This window comes from Acyrthosiphon pisum, chromosome A3 (genome assembly GCF_005508785.2).
Source record: "Acyrthosiphon pisum isolate AL4f chromosome A3, pea_aphid_22Mar2018_4r6ur, whole genome shotgun sequence".
Classification (NCBI taxonomy): Eukaryota; Metazoa; Arthropoda; class Insecta; order Hemiptera; family Aphididae; genus Acyrthosiphon; species Acyrthosiphon pisum.
The window spans coordinates 40,657,480-40,681,294 of record NC_042496.1 but is presented as its reverse complement, the minus strand read 5'-3'; the positions used below and the strand labels follow the sequence as shown (position 1 = coordinate 40,681,294).

The 23,815-nt window shown below is 31.1% G+C and overlaps 3 protein-coding genes across 6 annotated transcripts in view; all 3 read left to right on the top strand.

The window, feature by feature from the left end:
* The window catches only part of LOC107883337, a 34,593-nt gene that overhangs the window by 6,815 nt on the left and 3,963 nt on the right, over positions 1-23,815 (top strand). For 2 of the 3 annotated variants that reach the window (XM_029491407.1, XM_029491406.1), the window contains 9 exons: positions 3,563-3,571; positions 4,162-4,188; positions 4,644-4,652; positions 6,622-6,630; positions 7,386-7,505; positions 9,101-9,109; positions 10,886-10,897; positions 11,989-12,000; positions 12,570-12,684. In XM_029491407.1, the coding sequence (XP_029347267.1) occupies positions 3,563-3,571; positions 4,162-4,188; positions 4,644-4,652; positions 6,622-6,630; positions 7,386-7,505; positions 9,101-9,109; positions 10,886-10,897; positions 11,989-12,000; positions 12,570-12,661 (299 nt within the window). In that variant the 3' untranslated portion in view covers positions 12,662-12,684. Of the gene's footprint in view, positions 1-3,562; positions 3,572-4,161; positions 4,189-4,643; positions 4,653-6,621; positions 6,631-7,385; positions 7,506-9,100; positions 9,110-10,885; positions 10,898-11,988; positions 12,001-12,569; positions 12,685-23,815 lie in introns of those variants that run through there. The other variant, XM_029491408.1, reaches the window with a different exon arrangement.
* LOC103308933 (zinc finger MYM-type protein 6-like) lies at positions 12,720-15,142 on the top strand. Its single transcript, XM_029491405.1, has 2 exons — positions 12,720-12,822; positions 13,191-15,142. The coding sequence occupies exon 2, from the start codon at positions 13,256-13,258 to the stop codon at positions 15,074-15,076; it is 1,821 nt and encodes a 606-aa protein (XP_029347265.1). The 5' UTR covers positions 12,720-12,822; positions 13,191-13,255; the 3' UTR covers positions 15,077-15,142.
* Positions 16,563-22,720, top strand: LOC100570981 (kelch-like protein 3). 2 transcript variants are annotated; one of them, XM_003243381.4, is made up of 3 exons: positions 16,563-17,850; positions 21,887-22,043; positions 22,115-22,719. In XM_003243381.4, exons 2-3 carry the CDS (start codon positions 21,892-21,894, stop codon positions 22,353-22,355), a joined length of 393 nt encoding a protein of 130 aa, XP_003243429.1. In that variant the 5' UTR covers positions 16,563-17,850; positions 21,887-21,891; the 3' UTR covers positions 22,356-22,719. The 2 variants fall into 2 exon arrangements, with proteins under 2 accessions (XP_003243429.1, XP_029347269.1); XM_029491409.1 differs by lacking the exon at positions 16,563-17,850 and having other exon boundaries at positions 21,534-22,043; positions 22,115-22,720.

Below are 23,815 nucleotides of genomic sequence, written 5' to 3'. Positions count from 1 at the left end.
TCTCGGACCGGTAAAACCATTCATCCTAAACTTCTCGTCCTGTGCCTTTTCTTGAGCCGGCTTAAGCCCGCCACTCTCGATTCTCGTTCTGTAAATTCAGTCTGCCGCTGCGTCTGCCGCCTGTCGCGCCCTTTCTTCGATTTCCTTAAGAGTCAGGATCTCTTCTACCATTTTATAGAAGAGTCTGAAGGTCTCTTCTGCCTCACTGAGAACCTTCGCCTTATCTGCCTGTTCCATTGGAAGGTCCTCGAAGAGAGGGCCGCACAGTATGTTCTCGCAGTCGGTGACCTCGGGAGAGTGTCCCAGTCGAGCGCGTAGCTCGTCTCGTAGGCTGTCCCAGTTCGGGCAGTGGAAGATGGTGTGCTCAGCCGTGTCTGAGCCGCACTGACAGTGCATGCAGCGAGGGCTAAGAGCCCTGCCCATACGGCGCAGATACCACTGAAAACATCCATGTCCGGTTAGAGCCTGCGTCATGTGGTATGACCAAGGGATCCTAGGGGTCGTCCTATTCTCCCATCTTGCGATGTTCGGAATAAGACGACGGGTCCAAGACGCCTTGCTGGTTTCTGACCATTTCCTTTGCCAATCAACGATGGTGACCATCCTCTCTTCCTTCTTAATGTTGTATCTTGAAGGCGGAGGAGCGCCCGGTGCAGGGTCTTCAGCCTGTCTGGCTTTTATCCTAGACCTTTCTTCTGCTAGGAGGTCCACTGGAGGCATGCTGGCTAGCACGAAGGCAGCCTCATCTGAAACCGTCCTGTAGGCCCAAATGGCCCTAAGGGCAGCAACTCTCTGAGGACGCCTTAGGATTCTTCTTGATTTGGCCGTGGAGCTTGCCGCTGTGGACCATATTGGAGCGGCGTAGAGAAGTTGACTCTCAACTACTGTCCCCAGAAGTCTTCTTTTCCACTGACAAGGGCCACTGATGTTTGGCATTAGCCGCGAGAGGGCTAGGGCTGAGTTGGTCGCCTTCTTTGCTACAGTCTCGGCATGCTTTACGAAGGAGAGCCGCGAGTCCAATATGACACCTAGGTATCTCAGTTGGCTGCTCAGTTGAATTGGGGACCCTCCGATGCTGAGACGAGGTGGGTTGTAGGCCCACTTCTTTGTCAGCATCACGGCCTCGGTCTTGTGATGAGCTAGTTGTAGCCCTCTACTTGTCATCCAATGATCGATCTTCTCGAGGGTAGGATTTACCAAATCCTCCAGCTCCTCCCCCGTCTTGGCAACTCCAACCACTGCCAAGTCATCTGCGAAGCCGATCAGTTGGACGCCCCGTGATACTTCCATGTCCAGCAGGTAGTCGTAAGCCACATTCCACAGGGTAGGCCCTAAAACCGAACCCTGCGGGATACCACACGTCACTGTTTTTGTGTTCCTCTGATCTCCAACGAGTAGCAGTCTATCTGATAGCCATGATCGTATCATGAGCACCAGGTACTCCGGAGTGTCCTTGTTCCTCAGGGCTTCATCAATGACCGGCCACTGAAGGGAGTTGAAGGCGTTCTTAACGTCCAGCGTTACCAAGACGCAAAGCTTTTTCTGCCTCCAGGTACCAGAAGCCGCCTGGGAGGCAAGTTTTGTGACAACCTCGACAGCCGACACAGTTGATATTCCCTTTCGAAAACCAAACTGATTTGAGGCACGCCCTGACCTGCTAGAGTCTAGGTGTGCATCCAGCCTCTGAAGGAGAAGCCTCTCAAGTAACTTGCCCGGAGTGTCAAGGAGGCAGATAGGGCGGAAGCTAGAAGGGGCTTCGACCGGTTTGCCCGGACCCTTGTGCAGTAGTACCAGCTTAGCCTTTTTCCAGTTGGAGGGAAAAGTGAGCGCCTTGAGACACTCATTGTAGATATTCAGAGTGGCTCCGGGACGAGCGACTACGATCCTCTTCAATATTTCATTGGGTATGCCAGACGGGCCCCCTGCCTTACCATTAGACATTTTTTTTGTGGCCATCATTAGTTCATCTATAGTGAACTCTGGAATGACCCTGTTAAATATCAACTCATCAACATCGGGGTCGAAGTTGTCTAAGATGTTCCTGATCGCTGGCTCTGGCATGAGGTCCCAGTCGGTGACTGGAGCGGCAGGAAAGAGATGGTAGCGGCAGGAAAGAGATGGTCGTGTATTTGGATCTATATTTTACTATATCACTATCTAAAAATACTAGACTACTTTTGTCCAAAAATAATAACGGCCCAAATTTTACGCGGCCCACCGAGATTTTCTCCGTATAGCTCGCCGGCTCAATCCGGGCCTGACCGTTTGTGTTCGTTTCTCGTGTCATGTCCCTCTGCACACCCACGAATCGTGTGTTGTGGCCGCCTGCGCCAAAACCACGAATCATTCACCGTTACCGCCCGCCCGTTGTTATACGTAGTGCGATCCGTCGTGGTCGGGACCGGACTGGCCCACTGTGCTACTGTGTTACAGCACAGTAGGCCGCGGACGTGAAAAAATCTTTACTGAGATTACAGAATAGTGAACAGATTATCTGTTTATAGCACCTATTGGTACACAATTATATTTTTTAAATGATCTCAAGGCGCGATTATAGAAAATCCTATACGTATATTATACTGAAATCTAGTCTGAATCAGCTTTTTGGCAGTTGATCTAGTATTTACCGTGGCTCAATGTATATCATATACACGATATGCTGCCATGTAGTAATGGTTGCTTATAAACATCTTTTTTTTAGAATTTGATCACAACACAAATATTGTACATACCTAATCGTGATAATTACTTACTATGTATATACATGACACATTATATAGGTATCATCACAGTTGTACTAGTCTTGCGCAGTAGATACGCATCTTCTTCACCTCCGGCCTATATCGTAGTTCTCCACTTCTCATTGGTTGATTATGTTCTATGTTATATACGTATGTATATGATTGACAGCCAATAAGAAGTGGAGAACTACGATATAGGCGAAGTAAAGAGCGGAGGATGCGTATCAAAATGCTGTGATACTACCTATATAATTTGTCATGGTATATATAAAATGCTTCATTCGCTTAATTTTAATTTGCCAACATATCCTAATTTATGTGCTACTATTGAATATGTTTTAACTTTATTCATAAGAAAAGTGAATTGCGAACGAGTTTTCAGTAAACTTATAAGCAAGTGCCCTCCCCCCCTCTAACCTCTTTAAATCCTACCAAATATCAATACCGCGAGACAAATACATTTAAAAATTCCCAAAAAAATACATTGCGGGTCGTCTGCATACTTGTACAGTTGTACCTACCAATACTACTAAATTAAATATCACAATCTGTATATTTAAGTTTTCTAATGAAATAATAATATTATGTATTTGAAAGACCATTGAGATGTATTATTAAGGAACCGCTTAAAAATTATTTTAGCTACGAAACATCTAAAATGACTTCAATTCAATTATTCAATTCAATTCAATTATTTTAAACATTTAAACTAAACACTTATATAATATTATAATATTCACAAAAGATCTGTTTTCTATGCGAATTGTATTATAAATTCAACTCTTTATTATTGTAATTAATTGTTTCTATTTATTTTTTAGTTATCCTAAGTAAGTATTTTCAATGTTTTTTTGTTGATTAAGATTTCATAATTAATTTACAGAATTCAGCTTACTATAGTTCTGTAACAGTTTAGAGACTACTGTTTTATACTGTTATGATTTGTTTATATAATCTAATATACTCATATGCCCTATAAGACTGGTAATTCACATTATTTTTTTTTTTAAAGTTATATGTTAGAATTATGAAAAAATATGTCAAAATCATGACAATTTGCAAATTATTTTGAGTTAGAATTCTAAATTTAAATCCGTAAAATTTTGATTTTATACTTTAATTCAAGTTTTACCATAAGTTTGTCTATCGCTTTAACAATTGACCTAGTAATAATATTAAAAAAAAATATATTTAGTAATTAAAATTAATTATTGAAGAAGAATCAAAAATTAAAAGTCTGTTCTTTGGGTATTAGAGTATTATTGTAAATTATTTAAATATCAATTTGTAAATTGTTTATATGATAGTTAATCGATCTCATCCAAAATAAAATCATAATTAAAAATACTTGTTGATGTGAATTGGAGGTAAATGGTTATTAATATGTTAACAACTAAGTACAATTTTTAATTTTTTAAAGATCAATTCGATAAGAATGAAATTAAAAGTACGTACATTTTTCGTTTTCAATGCTTATGCGTATTTGTGTGGTATAGTATTAAACAATAACTTTATTCAATACGTGTAATATAATAGTAGTTTCCAAAACAAATTATTATATTTATCATTGGTATAATGGTATCCAAATTATAGAAATACGTGATACATTATAAATTAAAAGACTCAAATCCGTTGAATTATTGTTATTCTTTTTTTTACAAATATTTAATTTCCGATTTTCGCAATAAAATCATCGCCCCTAATTTTGTATTTATTTCAAGTGTAATTTTTTTCAAACCACATAATACCAATAACCCTACATTAATGCTATGAAATATTGTTTTTATTACCAGCATTTCAAAGTTCAAAAGTTATAAATTATGTAGTATTAAAATAAAAATCCACTGTTGAAATTATTTTTTTCCATAGTACTCATTTAATTATTATTATATTCTTTTATAGCTAAAATAGGTACGTATATTTTTCATACTATTAAAATAAAATGTAATATTTTGAATGTGATTTCTTTGATTTCAAGATTGTTTCATGGTATTCATTATTTTATCCATTGGCTTCAATATCCATTTACAGATAAATAGACATTTTTGAATATCAAAGATCAGAAATATTTGAGTACATTTTCTTTTGTTTGTAAACATTGGCGCAACTAAGGGTGCTTAGGTGGTGTAGCATTCACACCCATAGGTGGTCCCAGGATTTTATTTCAGATGCAGCATAGATGGTTAATTTCTAAATGTTAGGGGTAAATTCAAGCTGAAGCAATATTCACTTCTTCAGTCAAACGCCTGGAATCCGGACGATTCAGCGTTACATTACCCTTCAAAGATTCACATCCCATCCTAGGGTATTCCAAAAGTGGAGCTCTCAAACGGTTCCATAGCTTCGAGCATCGACCATCACGAGACCAAAATCTTAATGATCACTATTCAGACTATCTAGAAAATAAACACATGGAAGTGGTTCCGAAAAGTAATCAGAATACTCCTTATTGTTGTTATATACCTCACCATTGCATTCTTCGCCTGGAAAGTCAGACTACTAAGCTCCGCGTGGTTTTCGATGCTTCGGGTAGAACCACCACAGGTCAGTCTTTGAATACAAGCTTATATAATATCAAAGATCAGAAATATTGGAGTACATTTTGTTTGTAAACATAAGAGCAACTAAGGGGTTCTTGGGTGCTGTATAGCCCCCCCCTCAAAAAAAAAAAATAAATATAAACTATAAATACATCTATGTCTGTAAGGGGATTGGTGACGATCAATTATTTTAACCAAAACATACCAATCTTTTATCAATCAGACTGATCGACCTATTAATGCAATGATACTTCTGAAACCTGCAGTTTTGAATTTGTTATTATATCTATAATTGGTATCGAACGACGTACTTTTTTCCAAATCTCACAGTCCAACTCCAACTACCTTTGGTTTGAATATTTTGTAATTTAGGAATTTTCAAACGTCGATTATTTGGAATGAAAACTTGAAATCTTAAAATGAAGACTATTCGATCTGGAGTAGACATTATATCAAGAATTCAATGCAGATCAGTTTTCTGAAATTATATCATACCTACCTTTAGGTCGATCGGTATGATACTAGGATGGCTAAAAAGTACATTCAAATGAGCATACATGTTATACAGTTCACGTGCGCCACGCCGGGGCAGCGACTTGTACATGCGTGTGTGGGAGCACTCAGCTATTTCCTTTACATTACAGTTGTCAGCCACACACACTAATGATCACCTAATGCACACTTACAAGACCCGCATGAATAGAATTGAAAAATGGCCATTTTTTTAACTCCTAAAAATTGTCTATTGAAAATAAGATGTATTCCATAAACCAAAATCTAATAGCACATATAATCTTTCAAATGGAATAATAAGCAGGCCCGGATTGAACCGGCGAGCTACCGAGAAAATCTCGGTGGGCCGCATAAAATTTGGGCCGTTATTATTTTTGGACAAAAGTAGTCTAGTATTTTTAGATAGTGATATAGTAAAATATAGATCCAAATACACAGTTAAAACAATAAATGCGTCATGTATAATACTGATGTATAGTGTATTGCCAATACGCTATACACCAATACAGTATTGGTTATTTAATTCTCAAGAATTGTCAATCGATAATACACGCTAGAGCAGTAAAGATAGAAATTTAAAATCTCGGTGGGCCGAAAACTCTCAATCCGGCGCTGATAATAAGGGTATTTTAACAATACATACTTTCAAAATATTTTCACATGTTAATATAATTTTTTATAATCTATATCTATTATTAATTTCAACACAATTCATACATTTTCATTGGTGGTATGGGAAAACTGAAGGCGTCGATCATATTATACATCATTATAAATTGCAATTTGTTTATAATTATACGATTATAATATTATATTATTTTTTACAGATACCATTAGTAAGTATATTTTATGTTTATTGTTATATTTTTACGTCTCCTCTTCTAAATGACTAAATCCAAAGTGTTTGTAATTGGTTCAGGATCTTATTCATTTGAAACACAGTTTAGATAATTAAAACGTCAAATGTTCTGCAATAATAACAATTCAAAAATGTGATTAGACTCAACACAGACTAAAATAAATCATAGTATAATGTTTACATACGCTATTACTATAAACATTGTATTCGTTGTTTTTGTTTTTAATTACCTTTCATTGTATTTCTAATAAGGTAGTTACGTGTTCACAGTGGATAATTTACCTATGAATAGTTTGTTTTCTTAGTCAACTTATAAATACAGTATTATAATATACCAAATTATTAATTTAGCTATTAAATAATTAACTTTTAAATTACTTAAACTGTTACTTCAATACTTTTGTGTAGTTACCTATATTACTTATAAGTATATATTACTTGAAATTATTATTTTCAGTTACATTATAACGATTCTCTGTCAGTCCGTGTGTTGTATTGTATTTAATCTCTGTCATGTATTGTGAACTTTAAAATCTAAAATCCAATAAATAAAAAAAGCAAATGGTTATTCAATAGATCTTTTTTCCATTTAATAGTTTTACATTTTTACCAACTGTTTCGAGCACATGAGTCTTTGAACACTCGACGTTAATCTTGAAGCTATAGTTGATAATAGGTACGAGTACTATTGGAATCTGATGGTGTGATAACTTCTGTCTATAAATTTATAAGCTAATGGACAGCGCATTCCACTTCACCCTGCACGGGTGAATACACGGAATACACGGGAATCATATGAGAAAAAGAAAGAAGATAGACCGAAGAGAGAAAAAGAGAAAGAACATAAATCGGGTAATCATAGACGTATGTAACTAATACTGCATTTCCCCCCACGATCTCATTTATCTTTTACTCTATATCGTACCCCTGACCTCTCTCTCTATATATAAGCGCTGTCCATTAGTTTATAGGTCTATGCTCCGACCTGTCCCACAACGCTCTTATCAACTTTTCTGGTGTTGCGCTCACCGGCTGTCGCCACCTCCGTTGGATGATGGCAGTCACAGTTTTTTCGTTACGCTCACGGACTAAGATATACTAAGTATATCTTAGTCCGTGGTTACGCTCCGACTCCGCCATATCGTACCATTTCCCTCGATATTGTTGAATGTTTACCATTTTTTTATATTGAATTGTATTTATTTAAACACACATCGTCAGACACAACGTAAGCAATATTGTGATTTAAACAAAACATTTTTTCCTCGGATATTATTTTAGTAATATTTATAGTTAAAAGTGTTACGTAGGATACATGACCTAAAAGCTCCTACGTTATCCTATATATCTCCAATCACGAATCAGATCTACTAAATTAGTGACCTCGTATTCTCAAAAAATTCTCGATTTTTCTTTTTACACTCTATGCATTCGTATAAGTCCACCAACCTTTTTTTGTTTGTCGACATTGAAGGCTCACAAGAAAATTCTGACAGCTCGACCAACCGTTAACGTCTACAAGCTCGATCGATCCCGCGGTCGGCAGCGTTTCCCACGTGCCCCGGCTCTCGAATTTTTAGACTCACTCCCCGCACGAGTGGTTCCCGCGAACCAAAAATTTCTTGCTGACAGCCCGCGCATTAACCACGTGCTCGCCGCGCTTAACGAGGAAGCGGTAAAGGCCGTGAGTGATTTGATCGGTCAAAACACATCATACGGTAGCTTGAAGGATCGACTTTTGAAGGAAAACGTTTTAAGTGCAGCAGTCGACCTGTTTTCGCACTATCGTTGAGCCGCTTGGAATGGGTGATCGGGGACCCTCTCAATTGCTTCGCAACATGAGAGCCGTGCTCCCCAACACATTGGACTATACCGCGTTAAGGGAGTTCTGGCTGCAGAAGCTGCCGTAAAATATTCGGTCCATTGTCTCCGGTCTCGATGGAGCGTTGTCCGACATCACCATGGAAGCCGCCATTCTCTCATTGACGGTACTCAAATCTCCAATCTGATAAGGCTAACCACCAAATAATCCCGTAACAATTCTGGGTACAAATGTAACCGAAGCCGTTCAAAATCGCGCACACAAAGTAATGCTAAATTGTTAACGCTAACCTCAGATATAACTAAAACACATTAATAATTGTTGAAATTCATAAAAAAAAATATTCACCATAGTTATCAGCACCTCGAATAACGAAAAAACTAATGACGAGTGTCGTTCACAGCTTCACATGTTTGCTATATTATAAGTGTATTATAACACATATTTAATGTGATCAATTAATTATTAAAGTTTAGAATAACATTTTATAACAATAATCTGAAAGCCTTTTTCTTAAAATATAGAATTCTTATATTAATCATGATGATATAAACATGAATATAATCTTGTTATGGAAAATATTATGTACCTACCTCATAAATTAATTTAACATTATCAATTGCAGAAAATGCACGTACGTATATTTGTTTATTTTTCATAACAAGTCCCTAGTAATGATATTTTGTGTGGAACGTATCTCTTAAAATTTAAGTTTCTGACAGGAGTGAGAAAAGTAGATATCAGTAACATTTATGTGTTTTTTCATTCCGTATTTGTAAATAGCAAAATTGCGTGAAGTTGGTAATCAGTTATACCTATTTGACTAAAAAATGTAGACATTTTCATATTCTAACCTAACATATTAATTTTATAGACATTTTCAACTTATTTTGCAACTTTCTTGATCAATTTCTAATACATTTTTCAAATTACCAATTAATTTTTAAATTTTGGTGAGGTCCATCATAAATTGTTATAACTAATATAATTCATGAATATAAAATATTTAATACTGGAATAAGTTTTTATGATCAATATTTTTTGTTTGTTAATTGAATAACAAAATTAGTTTTTGTAATTTGTTTGATATCCAATATCGCTAAACATTGAACATCAATCACCCATTAAAGTCGAGTGTGCCTTAACATACATTTTCTTTATTAATGTTACTAAATATACTTATAAGAAAAAATGTAAATTTTCATGCATGCTGCTTACACTTAAAATTATATGCATTTATAATTTGCAAATTTTCGTGATCTTAATAAATTTGATATTTAATGTTTAAATGCTAAAAAATTGTGATCATGTACCTATTTTTAAGATTTGTTTAATGCACCAGCTTGATGAATATTAAACCAAATTTAAAAGTTTCTTTTACCCAATAAAATAAGTAGTTGTATTGTACCTACCTACTAAAATTGAAATGGAACTGAAGATTAAAAATTATTTAAAAATATTAATAAATTATGTAATTTCTGTAGTAGTTGCTTATATAAATATTTAGTAAAAATTTCAAATTTTCAAATATCTACGGTCTTTTTTTTTTAACAACGTACAACGAAAAAATTAAAAACTTACACTAACCTTATAGAAACACAAATCAGTACTTTCTTCCTCATCCAAGACTTGAAACCGAAAATATTTTTCCTGTTTTGATTGCGGTTTCGGATATCTGTATTCATTTTTTCTGATTTCGTTTATGGTTTTAAATATTAGTTTTTAATTTTCCGATTTTAATTTCAGTTTTAATTACTGGTTTCGATTTTGTTTTCAGTTTTGATTTCAGTAAAAAACATTATAAGTTATAACCAGTATTCAAAATCGGTATCCGATATCGGTTTGAACTTTTGAAGCCCTGCCTTCATCGCTCTTTACACGATTTAAAATGCATTACTAGCATTATTTACTAATTAAATAAAAACTAATAAGAAAATAGCTATTAAATATGAACCCTTATAAGATATTTGTAATAAGGCTAACACACCATCTCCGTTTATAATAATTAATGATTAAGTTCAATTTAAATCACATTTCTCAATGACGAAGTATACCTAATAAAAATCTACAATTATACAACAGTGCGATTAGTCTGTTTTTTTTTTTATTCTTTGCTGAAAAATTAAAAATGTAGGTATAGGTCTCATAAATTGTGACGAAATATTTGAAAACATTTTTTTTTTTTAATCGCATTTACTGAAAATGTTTCCAGTATATAGGAATCAAATTGCCTGGTTCATTAAAAGACAATAAGGTTGCTATAGATTATAAAAATAATCTCAAACTATAATATATTTTTAAAATTTGATAATTTATAGCTAATAATTCATGTAAACTATAAGTTATCATAATATTTTATAACGTATATTAAGTAGGAACAATAACATACATAAATTTTTTTTTTTTTTAGTGTTTAATAGTTGTACGTATTTTTTATGTAGTTTGACTAAATTAGTAGTTATATAATTTTATTTGAAATTTACAATTTGTATCAACAAAATATGTGTGCTTGGAAGCAAAAGGTGCTAAATAACTTTTTTTTATTAAAATTTATTCTTTATATTTTATTGTAATGGTACACATACATACCAAAATGTTTAGTAAATGTTTCTCAAGGCTACCAAGAAACCAACATGCAACAAAAATCCGGCAGGGAGATGCATTATTTTCGACAAATTAAGTGGAAGGATGGACAATGTATACTATAAAGAGCGGAGGGATGTCACCTCACGTATCCCCCCCCCTCACAACTTCGACCATTATATATAATTATAGTAATACTAATCAGTTAGGTACATTATGTGTAGCTAATGTATATGTTACAGTAAAAGAGTTAAATTTATATGAACGTTATTAACTAGCAATTAATATTAATAGATAATGATGAATATTTTATTATTTTTAAGGTTTAAAACGTTAATTTTATAAAAACGATTTACGCTAATTCCAAACAATATTAGTTAATCATGTAAACATTAACATTATTTACTGTAACATATATAAATACATTTTCCTGATTTGGTGCTTTATTGCAATTCCGATAAGATTTTCGGTTTAATTGATAAGTGCAAGGTTTTTTAGTATGTACTTGTATAACAATTCAAAATGTTTTTATTTAAAACTCCATATTCTTTATACATATTTGATTCTTCATAATTTGTTGGCGAAGTGGATGGTTCCTACAAATAGTATAAGCTTTTATTTTTACAAATAGTGTACTGTGAATATGATACAAAGTTGTATATTGCACAGAAAAAAAAATAATATAGATAATTAATAAATAAATAATTCAATAATAATTAATAAACTTAAAAATTACTAGACAAATTAAGAACAACTTTGGTTATATATTACGACTGTAAAACTATTACATTTCAAAGTTAGTTTCCTATTGAAATATTTGTATTAAATGTATTGAGAACTTTTTAAACAAATAACTAGGTTTCCATCTTTCATCATAACATTTTTATAATTATACTTATAAATTATTACCGTATATTTTATTTATTTTAGACAATATATTCAGTAAGTTATCACATTTATTTTTAGTAGTTCATAATTTCATTTTATATTAGATTAATCTTACATGTGTATAGATTTTAATAGACTATAATATTTATATTAAATATAATTTTGATAGTTGATGTGCTTTTTTTTTAAGTACCTTCGTACATTCAATTTTCAGAGTTCTTATAAAAACTGTTAGCCATTAATAACTAAATTTCAGTATTGGTTTTAAACCCTGTTTTGTAATTTTTTAGCTTAATCTGTAGTGATATTGCGTAGGTACCTACAGAGATTGAATTAGAAGTTGTGATATGGTAGGAGAAAAGTGAAATAATAACAACAGGTTGACTTGTTATAAAATGTTTATTAAATTACTCAAATTGATAAATTCTGTTTTTAATAGAGCAAAGACTAAATTAGTAATTTTATAATATTATTTGAAATTTCAAATTTGTATCAACAAAATATGTGTACTTGGAGGCAAAAAGTGTTAAATGACTTTTTTTTATTAAAATCCACTATTTATATTTTATTTAACGATACACAATACACATACATACCAAAATGTTTGGTAAATGTTTCTCAAGGCTACCAAGAAACCATCATGCAACAAAAATCCGGCAAGGAGATGCATTATTTTCGACGAACTAAGTGGAAGAATAGAAAATGTATGCTATAAAGAGCGGAGGGATGTCATCTCACGTATCCCCCTCCCCACTACAACCATTATGTATGGTTATAGTAATATATGGTCATCTACATCAGCGGTTCTTAACCATAGGGTCGCGACCCAATTTTGGGTCGCCAACAATTTGAAATGGGTCGGCTAAAATTTAAAACGTTGGTATAATATTTTTATTTTTAAGCCTTATAATATAAATAATAAATGAAACCGTTTTCGTAAATTCACAGTATTGATAATTGGTACAAAGAAGCTTATCAAATTACATTCGTTTCCGTTAATGTCAATCGATAAAGTATATTTATAGCTATAAGTTATAGTATTTGATAAGTTTTTGACCAGCATTTTTCTTAGAATCAACTATCAATGTTGTGAACGTCGTATGGTACTTATTCGTGTAGTCGTGAGGTTAACGTCAACCTACCTGTACCCACTGCGGAATAGTCGTTATTTTGTATTGTGTATTAAACATTTATAATGAGTAAACAGACATCACTTTCATCTTTTTTCATAAAACCTGTGGTAGTTAAAAATAATGAAAATGAAAAGACGGAATCAAATTCAAATGAACAAGAAATAGAGAAGGACGAAATGCCTAGAAAAAAGGTAAAAATATCAATGAACTACACATATAAATACATTGATAAATATATTGGTTATGGGCTTACTTATATAAATGAAAACGGAGTAGATTTGCCACAAGGTGTTATTTGCGGTAATGTACTAGCAAATGCTTCTTTAAAGCCAAATAAACTTTTACGGCATCTTGAAACTAATCATAATGAATACAGAAATAAAACTACAGATTTTTTTTTAAGAAAACGTGATGAGTTAAAGATAAATAAAAAAAATATTAAATCATATACAACAGTTGACAAGGTGTATTTAAAATGTTCTTTTATTGCAGCTATGCATATTGCTAGGACAAAAAAGCCGTATAATATTGGTGAAAAATTAATTAAACCTTGCATGGTCGATATATGTTCAGAACTATTCGGTAATGAACACGTCTCAAAAATAAAAAATATCCCCATGTCAGATGACACTATTCATAAACGAATTCTTTGTATTGCTAATGATATCGAATATCAGCTCGTCGAAAAAATAAACAAATCTTTATTTTATGCCATCCAGTTGGATGAATCAACGGATATAAGCAATTCAGCTATATTATTAATTTATGTAAGGTACATTGATGATACATTTAACGATATAAAAGAAGAGTTTTTATGCACCTTAAAGTTGAAAACATTTACTACGGCAGATGAAATTTTCAAAACAATGAATAGTTATATGATATCTAAAAATATTAACTGGGCTTCTTGTATTGGGATTTGTACAGATGGCGTAGCGTCTATGACAGGGATACATTCAGGTGTAGTATCACGCGTTAAAGAAGTAGCACATGCACATCTAATTTCCACTCATTGCTTTATACATCGAGAACAATTAGCTGTAAAAGATATGGGTGAAAATTTCAATGATATTTTAAACCAATGTACAACAATTATAAATTTTATTCGTGCAAGAGCTATTAATTCTCGTATTTTTTCTGTCATGTGTAAAGAATTTGGTTCAGTTTATAATAATGTATTATTTCATTCTCATATACGTTGGTTATCACGGGGAAAAGTTTTAACGAGATTTATTGAATTAAGGACTGGAATAGAAGTATTTTTAAGAGAAAAAAATTCACCGTTATCCGACCATTTTCAAGATACAATTTGGTTGGCAAAAGTTACGTATCTTTCAGATATATTTTCGTTATTAAATGAGTTAAATTTGAGTATGCAAGGGCCATTAACTAATATTTTTACATGTTATAATAAAGTTGAAGCTTTTCTAAACAAACTTGATCTTTGGATAAAACGAATTCAGGAAAATACATATGATATGTTTCCATCATATTATAATATCACTGAAGAAAAATTCTTAAAAAAAAATGAAATTAATGTAATGCAATGTGTAATTAAAACACATTTGTCGAAATTAAAAAATAAATTATTAAAGTATTTCCCACCATCTCATGATATTCGATCAAACAATATGTGGATTCTTAACCCGTTTTTGCCCTGTGAAAATCATAAATTATCTTTATTAAATGAAAGCCAACTATTAGAATTATCGTCAGATAAATTATTAGAACAATCTTTTAACACTAAAAATTTAAACCAATTTTGGATATCTTTAAGAAATGAGTACCATAATCTTTACGAAGAAGCATTAAAGAAATTAGTTTCTTTTGCAACAACATATTTATGTGAATCCGGATTTTCGACATTAACTACGATCAAAACCAAAGCAAGAAATAAGCTTGATGTCGAACCCACGATGCGTATTTCACTTACTAACTCCATAGAAGCTCAAATTGATTCATTGGTGAAGCAACATCAAGACCAAGGGAGTCATTAAGTTCTTGATTATTTAAAAAAAATATTTAGATTAAAAATTATTTAAAAAAATATGTACAATACAATTATTAAAAGAAATGTTTATTTTTAAATATAATTTAATTAATATTATGACCTGTTATTAGTACAAGTAATATGAGTAAAAAAAAAAAATAAATTAAGAGTACCCAATAGTTATTTTTTATTCTGCCATTGAACATTATTTTATAAAAAGGTCGCATGAAAAATTTGGTAAATATCTTGGGTCGCCACTACACAAAGGTTAAGAACCGCTGTTCCATTTCGATATCCTATCCACGTTTTCGTCAGCCCATCATCATCACGGGTTTCTGCAGTAGCTTAAGGTGCTTTAAGTCTTGTCCCTGTTTTGTGAGCTCTGCGGTCATTGCACCAGACCGGATCTACCACGGAGGCCCCCTCACCATAACTCAATTGCACCATCCTAATTCCCGTGATAAGTCTTTCCTGTCCTAGTCGTCGGCATGTGCATATATATATAACCTATTTACGTAGAATCTTATATTAAATTTTCAATCCTTAGCTATAAAAGTTGAACATTTTATACATTTTTAACTACAAAATAATAATTAAATTTTATTTAATAGTATTTCATTTTCTAATGCTATTTTAACAATATATCAAGAGTCTTGTAAATGTTCATACTTTTTGGCCAAAAAAATAAAACCTTTTTGATAATTATAAAAAAAAAAAAAAACTAAAAATATTAAAATTTTAAATTGTCCGTTAAACGCTCAAAACGAGTCAAAATATTTTGAATATTTTGTCTAGTATAGGAATTGATAAAATATACATCCAGTCAACTATTTGAACTTAAAATGCTTATAAAAAAAAGAACACGGCTGCCGTGTTAAATAATATTTGGCAGCTGATACGGCGGCGTGCGATATACGTTCGTTTCTTTGGTTGATATTTATCATTTATCAAATAATGTGGTACGTAGGAATCAATTATTTGTAATTTATCAAATTTATAATTTAAAAAGGTGGGCAAGTGGGTGTCATCCTGCTGTACAGTAGGTTAACAGTAGATCACTGACTCACTGTAATGTATATGGTGTTAAATTTGAATTCAAGATCATTGTATAAGAAAAACGATTCTGAGCGAAGACGGTCGGTCAGCCTATGATAATATCACTAGGTAAGTGTATTTTATGGTAATATTGTGAATAAAGTAATTAATATATAACATATTTACTTGGAACCTTGACTTAAATTTTCAATTCTTAGATATAAAAGTTGAATATTTTATACATTTTTAACTACAAAATATTTATTAAATTTCAAAATTTGAACTTTAAATGATTATAAAAAAAATATTGTGTCACTTTATTTTTAATATTTTTAACTGCTATTGTAGCCTTTTATTACATTTTAACTCTTTTTATCATACAAACAAAATTGTATAGAAAATAATAGACAAAAAAATAATAAAACTGAAAACTGACAATGTCCGTAAACAGCTCAAAAATAGTCATATTAGGTAGGTACAAAAACTTACCTAATTTTTAAAACTTTTTTCACAACTATTATTTATTCTAAAACTTTCATAATAATAATTGTAATGATATGATGCATTAATAATCCAATTATAAATAACCATGTAAATGAGGAGTCGACATTCGTAGCTTAGATATAAGTTAAAATTAATTTCATCTAGCGCGCTGTACTTCATTGTTTGCTTCAATATAAGTAGGTATATGGCGGCAACGTACACACTCCTTTAAAAGTCATGAAACAATTTGGAAATGCTAACGCATTTTACGCAGTGGATATTATAACAATGACCATTGTGCCTGCCGACCGCTTATAGTAGAGGTCTTTTCAAAAAATCTGTAAAGAAGACGGCTTTTTTTGAAAACTATTATACACTTATGGTAAATTTAGTTTTACAAATTTATACATTATAGGTACTTCACTAACTAATTAACTGATTAGTGCACTAATTTTCACTTCTTTGGTTATTGTTATTGGGTTACTTGTTAATTATTATTAGCGATGATCTCATATGTTTCAATATTCAGATAATCAGACCATTTTTTCAATGGACATTGACACGAATTCCTACCAGTTGGCAGTTCCGATGCAATCGCGGTGGTTAAGCAAAGTATGGGTATGCGTATGTTGATGACGACGTACACACTCCTTTATAAGCCATAAACAAATTTCGAAATGCTGACGTATTTTAAACAGTAAAATAATATAGTCTGCGTATAACGATGACCGCTACGCCTGCCGAGTAGCAGTTGTTGCGGGTGCAACAAGTGTGCAAATAATATAATAATTGTACACGCAACGCGGAATAGCTGGGCTCACACGTCATATAATGTTGTCATTGTTATTTGTATTGTTCAATTCTGTATACATATAATAATAATTGACTCTAGTGAGTTATCTAATGTTATTTAAATATCACGTACAATACGATATAACTTATCGCACGCCGCTGGATCGGCTGGGCGTAACATAATATTGACACGGCCGCTGCAATCGTTAGTCTCGGACGGTACATTGTCGCACTAGACCACCGCAAAAATTGTATTGTTTGTTGTGTTCAAATTGCATTGTTATACTTTGTGTGAGCCATAAGAGCTAACAGTGTCATAATTTTGTATTCTATGTAAGCGCGAACCGCCCCCTGTCAGCGTGTGCGAAATATATTGCTCATAATCATATTTTTTTATCGATTGTCTGTGAATCGCCGCTAATATTATTTTTGGTTTATTGTTGTACGTATACACCCACTTACATTGTACAGGTGAGAATCGCAACTTTATTACTATATTATTATATTGTTTTCTTATTTATGCTAGTCACCGAGTTTATTATCATTCATAAAATAAATGGTCGTTTTATACATTTAAATATTATATTTAAATTGTTTATTACTCCGCGCTCCACAATCATGACGTGATTATATTATTATTTATTATATCATATTATTTAATATTTTGTCGTGTCAGAAGGCCCGTACATTTTTTGTATTAATTGTGTAATTTTCCGTCGTTAATTTCTATATTATCTTGTGTATAATTCGAAACCTTGTCAATTATACAGTTACTAAATTATTACCAAGATTTGCTGTTATATTTGTTATGATTTTAAGGATAAACACACACATACACACCAACACACGCTAAGCACAACAAACATCACTAGCCCTTAAGTATTTACAAAGCAAACCTGACCACCAGTGTTCGGACTTATCTTCGGATTTATCTAGATGAATATCTAGACAATTATTTGTTCATCTTTTATCTAATCTAAATAAATAGTTACAAGGTATCTAAACGTTCATCTTCTATAATTTTTTTACTTACCTAAAAGAATTCATCTAGATACATTTTTTATTGATAAAAATCGCGAAATTGTACAAACGCATTTTAAATATTTATACAGGAATTAATTAAATATATACGTTTCTTCCGATCAAGTGTGTATTGCTAAAAACGCAATCAGATTTTATATTATTTTATTACATCACAATTTCTCATCGTATTTTGATATTCATTGGCACAACTTACGGCGGTGTGCTTGTGTCTGATGCGGTTTGTATAATTCTCGTCAACGTCGTTATTATTATTATTATACTAATAAATGAGAAAAATGTTGTTTCCTAATGTTTTCAAATACAAATCCATGTTCTAAACGTTTCAAAAAATTAATCACATTTTCGTAAAACTACTAAATCATATCCCAATAAATAAATTATTCCTAAAAATGAAATAATTAATATGATATTTAATACAAATTGGTTTCCGAATATTTATTAAACTGATTCTAAGTAATGTTATTTTGTTCAGAATAAATATTGCGCATTATCGAATATTTCTGATATATTCAAAGATCATTACATTTTAAAATGAAATTGAACAAAAACAAAAACAAAATTTGGATTCTAAGTGGAACGTTGTCAATTTAACAATGTGTGTGTTTTATTTTTCATATATAGGATAGTAAAAATGATTCTATTTTATACTCCGGAATTTTTTCTTAAACAATTTATCACTCTATAGAAAAACTTGAACATTTGATTCAAGGTTCATTGAGGTTGCTTATCAACAACGAATTTATCACTTGCCGAAATTAGTTTATCATGTCACTGAAAATATGTACTTATTTGCATACAAATCCGAGCCTTAATAATAACTGATTAAGCATAATATTATATTATATTTTATACTCACTTAATTTTTACAAGTAGATTATGTAAGACATACGGTATATATTTTTGTTAAAAAATCAACAGATCAAAAAAAAAAAACAAAAATATTTTTTTAATTAAATTAAAATATTATTTAAAAAATACCGATTATCTAACTTAACATTGATAATTTTCTTACCTTGAAGTATTATAATAGGTCAGTTCAAATAAATATAAGTATATAATACTGAAGTAGGTTAAATTAGTTTTAGACAAATATTGTTTTTAAAAATGTAATTGTGTGTATAAAATGTTTTTTAATTTTCATGGATTTAAGAATAATATTATTAAATAACAAAACTTTGTTTTAAAATTTTTTAGTTACAGAATGCGAAACCGTGTTATAAATTTTCAATCATTAGCTATAAAATATGAAGATAGTATAAAATAATATTCTTAAGAGGACGTGCCACGAATTGCAACCCGCAAGTGTTGTTTCCATCTTATAAAAGTACAACATGGCCTAAAACTGTTTTGAGAGTAACAACTTTACTCTCTCTTTATAGTTAAATGTTCTGAAAACAATTTACTGACTCAAACATTTTTTTTTTTTATGTCTATATTAGTATTTTACGTCCATACCACATAATATATATAGCTTTATTTAGGAGCCTGATGAGGCATAGTTTTTTGCTGTAGTGACTTATGTATGCTGCGGTCCAAGCATCGTTCGTCTTCAGTAGCACCTGGATGGGTGACCACCTGGGTTTCTAGGGATGAATTCTTGCCCTATAATCTACATACACACGTGTTCCTCAACCAACCAATAGTAATTCCACTCACGAAATGCTAATGGCCATAGTTGAAGATAATTATTTAGAGTTTAAAAACAGTAAAAGAAATAAAAAATATCTTTATTTTAGTTTCTGAGCGGAGAGATTCATTAACTTTACAAGAATATGTGTTTATTTTTTGTGTCTGTCATCACCTTTTGGGACAATAAAAATGCTTTGATTTTCTGCAAAAGCATCTTTTAAGATAGAAAATAGGGAATCTAGTGGTAGTTTTTGACATATCTGATTTTTGGTTTTTAGTGTAACTTTAATTAAATGCCGTGAAAATTTTTCACTAAATATTTATATTAGAGTTTTCTTTACATCATACAATTATTATAAGCATTAAAAATTTGAATTTTAACAAAATGTATCAAAATAAAAATTTAAGAATCTGTAAAAGGTCCAACTCTTATAGCTAAGGATTGAAAATTCCACGTAAGAATAACTTAAAAAAGGTGGGTAAGTGGATGTCGTTCTGCTGTACAGTAGGTTAGAAGTGGGTCACTGTATAATGGACAGTATTAAATTTGAATTCAATGATATAATATCATTTTATAAGAAAAACGATTCTGAGCAGAGACGGTATGTCAGTCTAGGTATAAGACATAATATTATAAATGATATTGAAAAAAAATTGACATATAATAGGTACCTATCTATAATAAATTCCAAATTAATCATATCACAATATCTATTAGGTACTTATAACGCGTTATACATCAACAACAAACCATGATACTCTCTTATAAAAAAAAATCGCGCTTATATATTTTTGATATTTTTCAACTGCTATTGTAACAATATATCAGGAGCCTTGTATTAAATTGTTACACTTTTTGGCCCAACAGATAAAACTTTTTTGATATTTATAGAAAAAAACACTAAAAAAACTGAAAACTGACCATGTCCGTAAACAGCTCAAAAAGAGTCAAATTATTTTCAAAATTTTATCGTATATAGAAAATGCTAACATAAACATTCAGTGAAATTTTCAAGTTTCTACAGTCACTCGTTTTGTAATTACAACAAAATAAGATAATCATTACGTAAGAAATCGAGTGAATACCATATGTTGTAAAAATATGAATTTCAAACGCTCATAAAAATTTAATTTGAGTTTCTTAGAGACATTTTTTTTTTGATAAATTTCAAATTTTGACCTCCCAAATGCACCAACTAGATTCACTTTCCCATCAAACAAGGTACTGTTGAAGAAAATCGAAGCAGTTTTACTGCCCCAAACCGTGATGACAGACACAAAAATAAAAAAATAAATAAAAAAACACACACCATTGTAAAATCAATACATTCATCGTTCCACTCAGAATCTAAAATATGACCAAAAAATGTAAAATAATTTTATTATTATAAAGTAGATTTTTTTATAGATATTTTACCTACAAATTTGGATGAAATTAAATATATAAACGAAGAAGAATGATTTTAGTTTTTTGTACCACTCTAATTTATCCGTTTTTGTTTGTCGGAATATTTTTAATTATTAATTTGTAACCTACTAACCTCAATAGTATTCCTGATTATAAAAATAAAATAAATATGCAAATTTGTTATAAATAATATGAAAAAAACACAAATATTATTAAAATTTAAAATAGTTTACGTCTACATACTTACAGGAACACTGTTACAGTGTGACCTATACAATATGATATTATAACTGACCATAGACGAATAGCGGAATAGGCGACAGCTTACTATCGACCTCAAAAATTGAAATAGTCCTTCCTTCTTAAATTTAATAGCTATTCACATAAATGATATTAATAATCTGTCATGTTTATTATATTTGTAAGGTGTTATGTCCATAAAAGAGATGGATTCCGTAAAACATGTTATACCATTGACAGGTGGCCAAAACAATGTTCTGAAATTCAGCGGATGTAAACCTACAATATATACTAACAGCTGTCATACACACAGTTTCTTTGAAGTCCTTCAATGTTTACGAAAGTATGACATCTTGAGTATGTCTTATTAGCTGCTATAAAAATGAACAATAATAACGTGTTTTATGTTTTTAGAGAAGAAGTGTTATATGATATTAAGCTAGAAACAGATGATGGAGTAATAGTTTGTGCGCATAAAGTTGTTTTAGTTTCAGCTTGTCCATATTTCCGTGAAATGTTCACCAGTTCTGCTGTAGGAGATAAATATGTTGTAAATATAAAAGATATAGATTCTAACATTTTACAACTGCTGATTGATTTTATTTATACTGGCCAAATAATGGTGACCGAACAAAACGTAATGGTGGGTATATAATTCCTTTAATTATTTAATATTTTAATAGCCATAGGTCAATAAAAGGATGTGTCGATGAATCTACAGCACAATATGGATCTTTATTTGGTGTTTTCGGTATACCTACCATGGGTAGTATAAAAAAAAAAGATGGGCTCGTGGGTATTTATCTGCTTTACGAATGAGGAGTCGTGTGGGCCATTATTAGTATTAGTATTAGTATTTATTTTATTCAACTATACATATATTATATATAAATATACAAAGCATTTACATATATTTTTTTTTTTTGATACCTACTCTCTATAAGCAAAGCTTGTGTTTAGAGTAGGGAGTTTAAGTAACTAAAATAAAACAATTTATTGTTCAATTAACAATTATATAATAACTAATATTCCAAAATCTACTGAATATAATATAAAAAATTAGCTAATTAAGATAGTTATGCTTTTAACAATAATAATGTAGTTAGTTTTATAACATAATATATAGTGTTAAACAATACATATAATAACATAATAATATAAACAGGAACAAAAGTAATCAAATATAATATAAATGATAAATGTAACTAATAATGAAGGCGTTAATTAAAATATTGCGTAAATAGAGTACGGAGCTTTAGTTTAAAGTATGATGTATTCTCTATTAATTTAATGTCCAACGGAAGCTGGTTAAATAATCGTATGCCATTAGTTATATAATAATTCTGCATTAGTGTTGTATTAGGTTTATTAAGAAGCAAATTACCATTATCTACACCCCTAGTGTTGTAAATATTATACGTATAATGTACATTTCGAAATCTTTTTTGTTAATGAAAGTTTTTATTATTGAAGCTTTATTATATAGTTCTTTTAACGTTAATATTTTTAGTTTTTTAAAAAGTTCAGCAGTGTTACCATATTGATCAATGCAATCATTTTTCATCATTATTCTAACAAGTATTCTATGGGTTATATTTAATGGTTCTTATACATTTGTATATGCTGAACCCCATACAATTATACCATATAATAATATCGATTGAACCAACGCAAAGTATATCATTTTTAAACACGGTAAATCAAGGATATTTCGTAGTTCTTTAAATATATGAAAACATTTCCGTAAGCGTAATATTACCATATCAATATGCGGCTTCCATTTTAAATGCTCGTCAAAAACCACACCAAGATATCTTGCTGATCTAACTCTCGTTATACGACTACAGTTTTTATTACATATATCTATGGTATTTTTTATATAACAATCATTACAATATGATTTTATAATTATTTGTTCTGGGGTGTTGATATTGGACAATGCAAATGGAATAAATGTAGATTTATTTTTATTCAATGCTAAACTATTTTTAGTATACCAATCATTTACTATTGAAAATCCAGAATTCGCTTTTTTTCTACCAAATTCCAATTATCACCTTTGAAAAATAATACCGTATCATCAGCAAAAGCCAATATGTCACCATCTATGTCTAA

Bases quoted from the DNA above. Each gene is read 5' to 3' on its own strand.
- LOC103308933 (XM_029491405.1), top strand. From the start codon at position 13,256: ATGCCTAGAAAAAAGGTAAAAATATCAATGAACTACACATATAAATAC.
- LOC100570981 (XM_029491409.1), top strand. From the start codon at position 21,892: ATGTCCATAAAAGAGATGGATTCCGTAAAACATGTTATACCATTGACA. The intron at 22,044-22,114 runs GTATGACATCTT...TTATGTTTTTAG, and splicing joins GTCCTTCAATGTTTACGAAA to AGAAGAAGTGTTATATGATA.